General features: G+C 30.0%; 2 protein-coding genes and 1 pseudogene across 3 annotated transcripts; all 3 read left to right on the forward strand.

The window, feature by feature from the left end:
• The first annotated feature begins 510 nt into the window (after positions 1–510).
• Positions 511–2,034, forward strand: LOC143235173 (aquaporin AQPcic pseudogene; annotated as a pseudogene). The gene is made up of 2 exons (XR_013018957.1): positions 511–1,141; positions 1,899–2,034. The product of XR_013018957.1 is annotated as an aquaporin AQPcic pseudogene (transcript).
• A 1,234-nt stretch (positions 2,035–3,268) lies between these two features.
• Positions 3,269–6,297, forward strand: LOC143235636 (uncharacterized). The gene is made up of 3 exons (XM_076473867.1): positions 3,269–3,414; positions 4,392–4,529; positions 6,021–6,297. Coding segments are annotated over exons 1-3 (417 nt in total). The 5' UTR covers positions 3,269–3,412.
• A 1,978-nt stretch (positions 6,298–8,275) lies between these two features.
• On the forward strand, positions 8,276–12,524 carry LOC143233415 (uncharacterized). The gene is made up of 5 exons (XM_076469630.1): positions 8,276–9,786; positions 10,064–10,137; positions 10,908–11,044; positions 11,916–12,142; positions 12,283–12,524. Exons 4-5 carry the CDS (start codon positions 11,920–11,922, stop codon positions 12,519–12,521), a joined length of 462 nt encoding a protein of 153 aa, XP_076325745.1. The 5' UTR covers positions 8,276–9,786; positions 10,064–10,137; positions 10,908–11,044; positions 11,916–11,919; the 3' UTR covers positions 12,522–12,524.
• Positions 12,525–15,084: the final 2,560 nt, after the last annotated feature.

Raw genomic sequence — 15,084 nt, forward strand, 5'->3', positions numbered from 1 at the left:
CTTACGCCGTTAAATTAGGGACGGCTAGCGCAGATAGCTTTCGTGTAGATTTGCGCGAAATTCAAAACAAACAAAAAATATAGTAAAAGTAAATAATAGATTGCGAATTACGCCTATGCATTATTAGAAACTGATAAAATTCCCAAAATAACATCCCAGAAAGCTTTGAAGCTCATATGTATGAAACATATTAAAATGTTATGTGAATCCCCATGATATGTAACGTGAATAAATTTTATCATTCTGTGATCTTCAGGTATCTTATAATTTTATTAAGAACATGTTTTGATATTACTAAGTTTTGTGCGCACGCACACACAAGAATACTCGCTTACGTATAATTTGTAAACCTCTAGACTGTCCTCAGAAAGAGTCAAACGTTGAATATCTTACGATGGAAAATATTGGTTATTCAAGTGGATCACGTGATAACGAAGCGATAAAGGTCGAACTTCTTTTTTTTTTTCTTCTTTTACTATATCAACAACCTATTTAAACGTTACGAGTTATTATCATTCAACCATTCTGCACTATCAGTTTCTGTTACATCAGCCTCGTTGATTCTTACATTATGGCATCTGGAACAAATCTTCGACAGATACTAGGACTTGAGGATCTGGAGAAAAAGAAGGTATTGTCCGCTGCTCTACTAGCAGAATTTCTGGGAACAGCTATATTAGTACTTATTGGCTGTGGTTCCTGTATCACCGGCTTGGACCTAGACTACTCCCCCACTATTGTCCAGATCGCCCTAGCCTTCGGTGTGACTGTGAGAACAGTGGTACAATTTATCGGGCACGTCAGCGGAGGACACATTAACCCTGCTGTCACCATAGGATTTCTGGTTGCCAAGAAGATTTCCCTACTTCGAGCAATACTTTATGTGATAGTGCAGTGTTTGGGGGGCAATAGTAGGCGCTGGTTTGCTAAAGGGGCTCACACCTTCTAACTTACAAGGAAACTTAGGGGCTACAGTTGTGAACCAACACTTGAGCCCTGTCCAAGGCTTCGTCGTTGAGCTGTGCATCACTTTTGTCTTGGTGTTCACAGTATTTGCCTGTTGCGATGAAACACAGGTGACATTAAAGGATCTGCCCCTCTCGCAATCGGTTTGTCTGTAGCAACCTGTCATATGTTTGCAGTAAGTTTAACGATGTTATATTTTTTGTACTTACTCTTACTAATTATTCACATTATTCTGACAAAAGGGTTTCTCTTTAACAGTATCTCAAGAATGTTTGTGATCAGTTTTAGATCGTCAAGACAGCGTTTGTCCGATTTTCATTTTTATGGGTAGGTCCTACAGAGGCTAAGTTTTTTTTTAGTTATGCAGATTTTTAAAAAAATTCGAAAATAAAAACATTATCCAAATAAGGCATTTTATGTGCATTTATGTTCTAAATGTAAATATTTGCCGTAATTTTATTTTTTGTCATTTATATCTCGCTAATTATATATTTGTTACAATAAATAAACACAAGATAACAGCAGCTGCAAACAATGGTATTACTTTTACCTTCTTAAAATACCGTTAATTTAAAATTTCTAATATTTCCGTACAGCAGACATTTATTTTGTAAATGATTTAGAATTTTAAGTTGTTCAGCCAAGACACGAAAACTCACTGGGATTTAAAAGAAAATTAATCCAGAAAGTTTATTTCTTTGTTAAATTTTGCGCAAAGCTACACAAGGGCTATCTACGCTAGCCGTCCATGATTTAGCAGTGTAAGACTAGAAGGAGAGCAACTAGTCATCACATAAATATATATATATATATGCATACATAAATACACGGGTTTTACATACATACATACATATATATAGTAAATAAATCTATACTAAATATATAGTATAATGCATATGGTATTACTTGAGGACATTCTTGTGTTGCTCCAGAAACAGGATGATAAGTTGCTGTTGAAGTTCCACAACAACAATCTGATGTCAGGCCGAGAAGACACCAAAGTCACCCATAGCCCAATACTTCGTGTACAAAACCTGTTTACAAGAAACGTGGCCACAGGCAAGTTATATTTGCTGAGTGTGTTTCTTTTTATAAAATATGCAGATCATTTAGAGACAAAAATTACAAATGTAGTTAACTTGTGCTCTTAGATTTGTATGAAGGGAAATAAATATTAAGAAATAAAATATATTGAGAAGATATTATGAAAATAAATTAATTGTAATGAAACTGTATCAATAAGCTTCATGCTCCAACTTTTTTTATCATGTAGTTAATATATTTAAAAAAAATACTGTCCATCTTTATCTTCTGAAAAAAGTTTTCTAGTCCAATTGAAACTGTGAGAAGAATTTTGTTAAACTCTAGTTATTGTTAGATGTACAAACAAAAACAGTCAAGTATTTGTTGGAAAAATATATGCTTTGAAAATAATGGGCTGGCCAGCCAACATTTTTTTCTTTATTGTTACAAGGAATCAGTTTTTCTTGCATTTGACTGCTGATCTTAGTGAAAGTTGTAAGTAAAATAAACTTCAAACTCAAAACAAAAAAAACTTGCGTTTATTTAGATATTTTTATCACAGATGTGCAGAGAGTGTACTTTTTCTTATTTGACCATTTGAAAACTGTTGAAATTGTAATGTGTAAGGTATAGTGATTAAAAATAATGTTTGTAGGGAATGGAGAATTGAGAAAGGCCCATTATTTATCACTGGACTTGGAATGCTGAATTATTACCATTAGTTGAATATGTGTCAGAAAAAAATAAATTTAAAGAAAAGCAGTAATTATATAGCCAAATATATTATAAGGAGTTTTAAAGGTTTAATTGTAAAGTTTATATTTCTGATAGTTTTGGAGATCACAAGATCCAATTGAAATATAACTTTTTGTTCTCTTCACGTGTTTCATGTACATATTAAGCATTCTCGTGTTTTTCCAAAGTTGTAACATTCAACCTACGTTCCTATCTAATAATTGGTACTTGACCTTATGTAAAGTTATTGATAGTGTGTTTTTGTAAGGATTTAAAACAAAAGGAATTTTACTCTCTCAAATAATATTACTGTAAATCCTACAGGTTATATTTCATTTAGTATTTTATATTAATAAATATAGCATACTGTACTCTTGTATATTATCTCCTGTAAAACAATTTCATTGAAGTAGCATTTTGTATTACTGTATAATTCCTGTTTATAGCTATTATAACATACTAAAATTATTTTTGTATTTAGAAGTATATACCAAAGTATCTTTAATTCTGCTTGTATTAATAAAGGTATTTCAAAAAATGGTACTTGTAAATTGCATGGTAATATTTGATATATGAACTAGTTATAATAACTTGTCAAATTTTAGATAGCAAAGGATTTTTTCTTGTTTCTACATCTGAACAACATGCCATCTATGAGTTTGTGGCCACATCAGCTTCAGAAAGAAAAATGTAAGAACTGATCTTTATTTTTTGGCATGTGCAGTGTAAATAAAGAATATATTTAAACATAAGTTCTTTTTGTTATAACATGTTTTTACTTGATGTCTGTTATAGACTTATTATTAACCAACAAATATGTAGCTGATAGATGATTTCCCCTTGAAAGGAAACTATTAAAAAACTTTTAAAGTTCTGATAAATGGTTGATATACAGAATAATGTTGTCTACAATAAGTGTGGTTATCTTCACCTTTACAAACAAAAAAACAAAACATGTAGTTGTTAATGTAAATTCATATTTTCACTGGCCACTATTCAGTATTTAAGGTTATTTTATGTATATTATGCCTTTTGAAATGTTATATTAAAATTAAACATTTTTCATTTAGTTTGAAGTAATTTTTGTATCTTGAATACCAGGTAATATAACTAAAGAATGTACAGTCTGATTTCTAAAGGTTTTAGTGATTATTTATATGTACCATAAAAAAAAAAAAAATTTTGTGAACTTTAAGCAAGTGTTAACATTCATCATACATGTACAGTTTCTACATTGTCTAAATATAAAATTGTCCCTTGGTTCTGTAACTGTGGCTGTCAAATATGAAAAATGTTGATGCATCAATTATCAGTTCCTTTTACAATCCTAAACACTTTGATCAAATCCCCTCTAATTTTTTTGTTTTTCAACAAAAACAACTTTAAGGATCTTAATCTCTCCTCATATAACAACCCCTCCATCCCAAGTACCATTTTGGTGACCCTCCTCTAAACTCTTTCCTACAGTTGAATGTCTTTCCTAAGGTAATGACCCCAAGATTGAACATAATACTTCAAATTATGGCATAACCAGGGACTTGTACAATGAAATGTGTATTTTGTTTGTTATATCAGGTTGTGTTGATAAAATACTGTAGAATTTACTTAGATAAAGCTTTATGTGGTCCTTCTTTTACTTCACTGTTAATAAAATTTATTTGTAATAGGTGGTTAAAGTATATCACAGAAGCCTCTGTTGCTCACAAACCGAGACATGGCCAATCAGCCAAGGCCCAGGATTCCTCCACATTGTTGTCTAAAAGAACAGAAGATATTTCAGAAGATTCTCTGACAAAAAACAAAGTGTAAGCTTTAAAATTAGCAGTTTGATATTATTTTTAGAACCATATGAACACCAAACTTTAAACTTTCATTATAACAGTTATTAAAGAAAACTTCTCTTTTTTTTATAAAGAGAAAGAGTAGTTGAGGTTTAAGGTAAAATTATTTACTAAATATTAATCAAACTGATTTATTTAGATTTAATTTTTAAGGATAATTTATTAATTGATTCTTCTTTTAGCAGAAAAACATAATCACTGCTGTACTTTGATTAAAATAGTTAATGGAAATGAGTCTTGTTTTTGAAGATTAAATATATAATGCTTTTTAAGTAGCGTGAAAACCTTTAAGAAATGAAATATTCCTGTGTACAATGCATATTTCACTTAACCCTGTTGCAATGGGTATCTATACTGTACATGACAAAAGATTAAAGTTTTACCAAGCTTATTTTATTTGTGTTATACCAATTAGTATAGCATTTATCAAATAAAGTATTGTATAACGTTTTCTGAATCAATAATCATCAATTTTACTTAATACGCTGTTTATTCCTGTGAGAAAGTTAAAAACCAGCTTGGATGATTTTGTACCAACTCTTGTCACATAGTTAGAAAACCTGAAAAATTATAAGGGGAAATTGGCTACTTTTTGCATGTTGTTAGTCTATTTTCTTTGGTGCATTACTGAATTAAATAAAAAATTATTTAGTGCATTACTACCATTGGTGTGGTGTGTGTTAAAGGGAGTGTTTAGTTTCATTGACAGTTGACAGCAAGAGAAAAGATGATTTGCTAAATGCTTTATATTTTGTTTTCCATGGTTATTCTTTATTTATTATTATAAAAGTAAAGTATAGAATTAAGGATCTCTCTCTTTACTATAAGTTCAGATCAGGTAAAATAAATAATAATAATTGTATAAGCTACACATGCAAACAGCTTGTAGTAACTCATTGGTAATGCAATTCATTAGTTTAATGTGAATTGCACATTTCCAGAGTGATATGCAACTTATAATGGTGCATGTAGTAGTAGGGGGCTTATTTCAATTTGGCAGGGGGGTTAAGAGGTCAGTCATATTGACTAACTTTATATATAGTTAGGATAGAGAAAATAACAGATAAAATGTAAGATTTTACTAAAAATAAACATTTGAAATGTATTTAGGAGGTTTTAGAGATTAAACAAGTGAAACTTGATATTTTTACATGAAAAACTATTTTAATTTAAACATGAAAATCACTTTGCAAATGGACGGTTCAAAACAAATACCCTATATATTGATGGACTATATATTGAAATCATTATTTTAATTTATTGAAAGTACTTCATTCAAAATAATATTTTGCACATGAAAGACACATTAACTGAAAGATTGCCAACTATTTTGAAAATTAGAAGTATTAAATCTATAATGATATTAAATGATTACAAAGAGATCACATGGTTGGTTAAATTGCCCGAGCCAGTGTTGAGAGAATTAATAAGAAATTAACTTTGTCATAAACCTAGGATGCCTGTATCATTAGAATCTTCACATTCTGAAGTAAGCAATGGTGTGGAATCCACAGACACAGGAGAAACAAGTGATAGCAGCTCACATAGTGTTCCTAACACTGAAATATCTAGTCCCAAACTCCCACCAACAGAAAATCATCCACAGAAGGGTACTTCATCAGTCACACCACAGAAAGAAGCTCCTTCACCTTGTAGCTCAGTTGAAGATAGCCAAGAACAACAGAATCTTGAAAGAGTAAAATTTTTCATGTTCCAGTTAAACCCCAGCTGATAGAACCATCGGAGATTAAAGTCAGCAAAGTGTGGTTCTTCAAGTTGCAGAACCTGTACTTACTCCAATAGGTACAGTTACCTTGTAGATCATTTATTTCATAAATCATTTTACTGTGTGCGTGATGTTTCCCCAGTTCATTTATATTTAAAAACAACAAAATCATGTACAAACAATGAACATACAGTTAATTTTTTTTATTTCTAGGCAGATGTATTTCTAGATGACATTTTCAATTGATAACACACTGTAGGCAAAGTAAAGACGTGTAGTTGGGCAATCTTTACTGTTTTTTGTTTTTTCAGAGTAAAACCAGTTGATTTTTCATAATGAAAACTATGTGTGTGTTCTTATTTAGAATTCGGGTACTGTTTTCATGTTTAAACATTAACATTGTATATTTTTATTACCAATAGATCTTGCTGATTAACTTCATAATAGGCATTAAAAATAATTTGTTTTTATCGTATTTTAAAATAGTTTATTTTGAGCATTATAAATTATTTAAATATTAATAAATGAATTGGAAAAATTTCCAAATGAAATTGATTTTACCCAGACTTGACTAGAATGATGTATGTACTAGTAGGTGGTTTTTGAAAGTTATGGAAGTATTAAAATATGCAGTATAAAGGAAGGGGTTATTGTTAATGTACAAACCTTATGTACTTTGTTATTCATCTTGCTGGCAGCACTAGTATTAGAAGGACAGTCTTGCCACTAAGTTTTGTAAATTTGTTTTTGTTTTCTCTATCGTTTGCATGGAAAGATTCAACTTGGATTTCAGCCTAATATTAACATAAAGAATATAGTATAGATTTAAAAACTGGTTGATGAAGGCGAAGGGAAAGGCAGTACTGCCATGTATGAAGAGCAGTTTGGAATGAGAGAAAATTCTGTTATAAAATCAGCTGACATAAAAAAAATGTATACCAACTGGCTTGTGTCTTCGAAAGTAAATTTTTCTACTAAAATTGGAAGCTCTATTAGCTTTAACAGAATAGTGATAAAATTGGAGATACAGGTTATTTTATTTCTTGTAGGCTTTATTAACTTAACCATGGTCATGTTTTTAGGATATTGAAGAAAAACAACAAAAACAAACTTGCATCACAAAACTTGTACCGAAAAGTTTTAAAGTCCTCTTTTTGAAATTTAAATTTTTCCTATATAAGTGTACTTTTGAATACTAACTTTTCACCATATTATTTGTCCAATACTTGAGTGTATTACTTGTATCTTGTACAATAATGTTGTGCTGCTAGAGTAAACTAATTTATAAAAAAAAATAAAAAAATTCATGCATAAGTTTCATGTCCATCTTGCTGTACTATCAGTAGTGGTCAGGATTGTCTTGTTATTAGTTCATAAAGTTGGTCTGATCTTGTAATAATATATTCGTATGTTTTGCCAAATTGATAACAGGATTAGAACTAATTCGGTAGCAATTAGTGTTTTTAAAAATTTTTACAAAATGTTTAAAACATTTTCAAGATACCAGCATATACCTCTAACAGCTTAGTAAAAATCGTGAACATAATTTGAACTAAATTAATTTCAACAGTTTAACTAATCTTGTTTAATTTAGAAATGTTATGTCGCAAAGATCAACAAATTGCAAAAGCTTTGGCAGAAAAGCAAGAACTCATTTCCCAGATTTTTTAGATTCCAAGGAAAGAATTTCAGTATGTTGCTTAGGTATGATAGAATTCTATATATTTTTTTTCTTTTACAAATATAAAACTTTTTTTTGGATGTGTTATGCAAATGTTGAATAACATGGTTGTTTTAGATTCCAAGAAGTTATACTAACCAATGAATCAGCACACTTGTCTAAATCAGTATTAATTACTTTAATGTTACTGTGAAAGTTTAATGTATTTTATGTACCTGTGATATTCACAATTGTAAATGTCTTTTTTTAAAATTTATTTAATCTGTTACTAATATGAGATTTACAATGTTTTACTGAGAATGAAACATTAAACTGAATTATTTTTTTAAAGTTTGATTTTATAATGTTAATACTGATTTGCTGGGGTTTATGCTACATTAATCTGGATTTAATAGTTTTATGGAGAATATGTGCAATATTTGGTGGTAGTTTATTTTGAATATGCTCTTTTGATGTATTTTGAAATCTTTAACATTTGTCTTTGTCTCTATGTAAGTGAGAAACAACAAACAACAGTGTTTGAGTAAGTCCATAACAAATCCTTACTCGTAAAAAAAAAAAAAAAAGTGAAACAATTAAAACTCTTATCCTTTGTTGCCAAATTACAAAAGTAGCATACTGTAATGGGATTCTTGCTTATATGATGCTGGAAAAGCTTTATTACGTGATGTATAACCCATAACTTTGTGAAATGTTTTATCCTCTGTGCATGTAGATTTGCAATAGTGGTCATGATTTTTCTCATTTTGCCTTTGTTTCCCATCATGGAAAACCTTATTTTTCTCCATTCTAAGAGTGCAGATATGATGTCATGAATAACTCACATGCAGATCTAATGTACTGGCGCCATCTATATAAATATAATAACACTGTCTGTTGTATGACCACGCAAATACTTCACAAGGTGTGGATGGATTTTCACCAAAACTGGTATGGAGGTTCATTAGGTTCATGGAGGGGGAATGCACAAAAATTTTCGGTGTTGTAGTTTGAGGTTTTTATGAGTGCTTTTTATAGGTTTTTTTAAACACCATTTCTCCTCTGTTGATGGATTTTCACCAAATTTGGCATGAAGGTTTGTTGGGTCCTTGAGGAGTTGCATGTAAACTTAGTTTCACTTTTTGTGTTTTGCTGTGTGTATGGGCATTTTGGGTTTTTTAAAAATTATATATAAAGGAAACAACTTTTCATTTCTTAAGATAACCTTTTCATCAATTGTGAATTTAAATAACTTTTGTCCAATGTGCGGATACCTCAACTAGCAATTTTAATTTTACTTTTCTCTTTCAAAATTATAGCTCCATCATTGTTATGTAGTGCTGATTTTCTTACTTGTATACTGTTTACACTATTTAGTGTTAGGCTATTTTTGTTATGCCTGTGTGTGTGTTTCAAAGGAAAAAGAATCATGGAACTTTAAAGAATGCAGAAAAATGAAAGTTTAAATGATTTTTTTTTATGTATGTAAACTTCACAACATAAATGTTACAAAATGACAGTCATAAGGTAAAAGTATTTTTGTATTACAATTATTAAATTAAAGTTAGAACTATTATTTTTACATAAATTTGATATGCAAGTGTGCACTTGACAACTAAGAGATGTGTACATGTCTTGGTAGCATCAAAGACTTGTGTAAATATTTTATCCAAGTGATATATTTGTTTTCATTTTTACATGCACGCACATGTGTATGTGTGTATAATATATATAATCTTTTTTTTTTTTTTCCTTTTAATGTGTATTCCAGATGGCAAGTGAACTTGAGGGTCAAAAAGATTTGAAAGAACTTGTTCTAGCATCCATTTACCAAGGTAACTTTATTTTAAGCATCTGAAAAATATTAACTTCTGTAATGACTTGTTAGATACTAATTTTGGTACTAACTTCAAACATACCATGATTTTTGGAAGTATTTGTTTTTGAAGTAGTTTTGATAAGAAAATTATTCTGTACTTTTGTTTCTGTTGTCATTTACAGTAGCACTGGAGTCTTTAATGCTGATGTAATAATATCTCTTATAAATTTCAGTGTTAAAACTGTGATAAGTAATTTGTTGTTACAGGTGTAATGCATGTAACTATATTTCAGCTAATCAACTTCAGTATTAAATTAAGGCCTAAGAGTGTCTGAAGATGACATGTTTAATGCCTGCAGTGGAGAAGGTGAGTACTAGCTTTGAAAAACAACTTGATAGAAGTTTGTAATGAAATAGAATCTCTTGTTAATGTCAGAATATTTCAGCATTAATAGTGAAGCAAAGAAATTTTGTGAAGATATGACTATATAGTATTTTCTTTAGTTTAAGAAATACAAGTCTTTAATTGTGAAACAGTTTTTCACATATCCTTTTCCTGTCAAAAACAGATATTTTCATTTGAGTCGCATGTTTTCTGATTGATCGCTATTTGATAAATGTAGCATGAGATTCTCTGTAATGAAATAAAGCAGCAAATGGACTAGATTGCTAGTATGGTTGAGCAAAAACAACAAAGGCCACTCTTACAATAAAATAACATTTGTTGAGTCTTTGAGATTATCATTTTCCCATATATTTGAAAATGTATGTTTGGGTGTTTTTGTTATTGAATTACAAAATGCTGGTATAAAACTGTTTTTGTTTCCATAATAAAGTTGATTTATAACTTGCATTTGTTTTCATTATTACAGTTCTCTTTACACAAAAACAGGCTGGCTTAAACATTTTGTACTGTTACATTGTGAACGTAATTAAAAAGGAGAAAACAAATTGTATAATCCAACTTAAATGTTGTATTTACCTGTTTGCACAATCTGATAGTCCATTCAGATGAAGATCACTTATAAGGCTTAACATGGTTCTCAAACCTTATTGGTAAGGAAATATTAAATGTTCTCTTAATATTGTAGCTTGTTTATTACTTATTTCATGATTTAATAATTCTGCTGCTTACAGTTGTGGGGGAAGAAAGCAATAACACTCATGCAGAAACTTCAGTTGTTGCAAGGAAGACAGGCCTGTTACTTAGTTTACCTTTGCCAAAATTAATCAATATATCTAGCACTATAAATAGACATTTGACTCAAATCTTGGTAAGTTGTATATTTTATAGAATTTATCTAATCATAAAATCATCCAATTTAACAATGGTAGTAAAAGCATAGAAAGATGGATATTGTTTGTAGAGATGTTTTTTTTAAAACATTCTTGTGTGTTTAAGAAGTTGTGGATGTATTTAACCTATAACCAGATATCTGTTTTATGACTGACTACAATGTTTTATAGCTGATTAAAACAATCTTCAAATAATATTTGAAGAGAGATTTTATTTTATTTAATGTGTTACTTTTTCAACAAACAAGGGAAATGGAAATCATTCGTTATAACAATTGCTGCTATTTCAAAAGATGAATTAATCATTTTCCAAAAAGAATCTGAATTTGTTCTATTGATTTATATTTATTATTTGACTAAGTATCATTTAATAAATGAATGTTTTAACTTAAAAAACCAACAGATATAATTAAATTATCTTTAGTTTCCTTTGAAAAAATAAGCACTGTAAAAATAAATAAAAATGAAAATGTATTAATTTCTTTTGTATATAGTTGTATAGCCAGTAAAAAAAACACAAAAAAACTGTCACAAAATAGATTTTAAGGACCCAAAGTATTGATCAGGTTTGTCCAGAAGTAAAATTGAAACCACAAGCTGGTCAAAAATTGTTTAAGTTAATTGAGAAAGTGAACACAATAATGTAAAGAACAAGAAAAGTCTTAAACAGTTACAGTTTCAGAAAAAAACATTATAATTATCTGCTTTTTGTTTCTTTTTTTTGAATTTGTGTACTTGTACTTATATATTGTAAGTCATATTTTACTTTCTAATTTTCTGATAAATCTATCTTTGTTTAACTGATATACTGAAGTTCATTTAACTCTTATATCTCTTCCTATCATATAGTCGTATGTCTCAGAGGGAAGAAGAAAGACTGCGAATGCATGATGAACTTCATACTTCCAGAGAGCAGCTTCATTTTCTTCATGAAAGTCATCGCCTTTGTCACAGATTGTGCCCTTCTCCTAGCAACTTGAATGACATTCAATCTCGACCAAAAAGCTACATCTCTGTAGCTTCATCAGTATCGGAAGGATCAATAGACTTTGTAGATGAAAGTGAAGAAACAACAGGTTTTGTGATAACATTCATATTTCATAGAATGATACTTACACAGCATATGTCAGCCACTGTTTCTTATTGTATATTGATTCTTCTTTATATTATAAATCAGAATGAGACAAGGGTTACAAAGTATAATTTTGCTTCGTAGCCACAGTAACAGATGAAAACCTCAAGGAGTCTGGAGATGAGGAAAATGAGTCAGAAGAAGAACATCAGGACTGTGATCTTGAAGGTGAAGACATTGGTGAAATCAGGCAAGTTGAAGATGAGGGATACAAAGACACTGAACACCTTCTGTATGAAAAGAAAGGAAAACAAGAAATCTTGGGACTGAAGGAAAAGCCAAACTGGAATTTTCTGTTGAAAATTATACAGAAAAAGATGTAGAACATGTTGAACCCTTTGAAGAAATTGTGCATCCTGAGGAGAAACTAGCAGAAATCTCTGAGAAAGGATTCTTAAAATTGAATAAAAATAAAATACAGCCCAGAGAAGAATTGAGCGAAGATTGTGATAAACAAGCTTTGTATAGTAAAGAATGTAATACGGAATACGAGTCAGAGATTGGTAGTAAAGCAGTAACTGAGGAAGATTTGAGCAGTGTAAAAGAAATGGAACCATACAACTTGGAGGAAGAGGAAGATCACAAAGAACAAAGATTGTGTGAAGAAGATGAAGAAACCAAATCTGAGACTGAAGAACACTTGCAAATATTAAATTTTGAATAGCAAAAATGTTTTAATACAGGAAAAAAATACAGATGTTTTTATACTTTATAAATAATCATTATAAATACTTTTGTCCAAAATATTCAAGGGCCATGTACATAACTTGTAAGAAATTGTGATGAAAAATTTTCTCTTTGAAGTGATTCTTAAATAATTATTTTTCATTGTTTATTGTAATATTTGAAAAGTAGTTTTGGGGTATAAATTATTAGTTATTATTGGACTGTGTTATTAAACATGTTTTTGAAGGTGAAAAAAAATCTTTCATTATAGACAAGATTACCTGTTTAGCTAAGTTGAAGAAATCTTATGAAAGTGAGATCTATTTGCTCTGAAGTTTTACATTGGTATCTATAAGTTGTTGAGATTACGATGGTATAAATTCAAGCTGGGATCATAACTTTAATTGTAAATATATATTAATACAAAAATTTTTTGAAAACGAAATCGTTATGCACTTAATTTAAAATGTTTCAATAAATGTAAAATTCATTTTGTTAATAACTTGGTTTGGTTTTTGTTTTCTTTTTTAAACCCGAAGCTTTCTCTAAGGTATTATGTTCATAAATAAACAAGAGGAAATTCTCAATAACCATGGCATCTTAAATTCTTTTAGGCAGGATTAGAGTAAACTAATCTACGAGATCTTGAATGTGGTTAAATACAACAATCGAAAGAGTTTGATCTGCGAGCCCAAAACTGCAATTAGATCTCGAATCGGTCAGGAGATGAAGGAACTATGAGCTAAGTTTTTTTTTTCTTTTTAACTACAAACAATACCTCAGAAGCGTTCTATGGGCCGCATACCCTAGATTAATAATAAAAAAAGAAAAATACATGTCTTATCGTGACATACTGTCAGTGACTCAAAAAACTGCCACTTAACATATGGGTTACATACGACACGCCACGTGTGTAGAAGTAAATAAATTAACCTTGGTTCTCGAATCAACAATGGTTCGTGAACAAAATGTAAGTGTAGGAAACATTAAGTTTTATGTCGTGTTCAGTTTTGAATAACTAACCAAAATAAACTAAATTTTAAAGTCTTACCTTACCGAATTCATATTAGTGCAATTAAAAATGGAAAAACTCCAATGAAATCGACTGTATCAGCAAATAAAAAAAAAATATTGTACGAAGAATCCATATTTGACTGCCTTTTTACCTTGATGTATTGATTCGTTCGTTATACACTAGCGTTGTTCTGAGGTTATATATTTTTCATACAATAATTATATTCTAGTGCATCACCATTTCTTTATATTTGTAGTTCACAAGCATATTCATACAGTGGAAAATAATTAAACCTTTAATTATTCTGTTTTTAAATTCTAAAGTTACACTTATTTAAACCTTCGAATTTCCAAAGGGATCTGAACGTCGTCGCCTTTCGAAACACTGTTTGTTAATTTATTTTTGTCTCTTTCTTCATATCGTTGCAAGACTTTATTTTTATCCCTTAATTAAGGACTAACAACGCATAGAAAAATACAATCAATATTGCAATTAATCCTTAATTACCGCTTGAGCAGCCTGTATATTTTACATGGAAAAACAATGTAATTGCTACAAACTTAACATTGATGTAGTATGTGAATTCCAACAACAAAGAACAGTATAATAAGCGGATTATTTGAAGGCTAGAGATTGTTTAAACTGTTATTTTAAAGCATAATTAGGGATATCGTCAATGTTGCCAACTTCAGGGATGGAGTGCCAGATTTTGGTGTTATAAAGAACTCGTTCATGGAAAACTTTCACCAGAGAATATTACACTACTTCAGTTATTGATGACTAGTTCAATATTATTGATGCTTTTCTTTGGTTTTTGATTAGTGGAAAGTTTGGGGACATACAACGCTCAAACCTGGGGCTTGAATTGCGCGTGAAGGACAAAGCACATATGACTGATCCCTTTTGTAATCTCAATTGTTCTTGGTGTTTTCGAAAACAAAATACTTGATTGTCGATGGTTACTGGTCAGCTGAATACTGTTTAAACCAATTGTTCTTGGTGTTTTCGAAAACAAAATACTCGATTGTCGATGGTTACCGGTTAGCTGAATATTGTTTCAAGTAGTTCTGTATTACTGGTAGTTATTTGGCATAAGTTTGTAACACATTCGAAGAGATAGTGTTGAATATTTTAATTGTCCTTGTGTGTTTCCTTATTAGTCCCTAATTTTTTTTTTATATGACTGATACTAACGCTATTTAGAA

Source organism: Tachypleus tridentatus, chromosome 12 (assembly GCF_004210375.1).
Source record: "Tachypleus tridentatus isolate NWPU-2018 chromosome 12, ASM421037v1, whole genome shotgun sequence".
Lineage (NCBI taxonomy): Eukaryota > Metazoa > Arthropoda > Merostomata > Xiphosura > Limulidae > Tachypleus > Tachypleus tridentatus.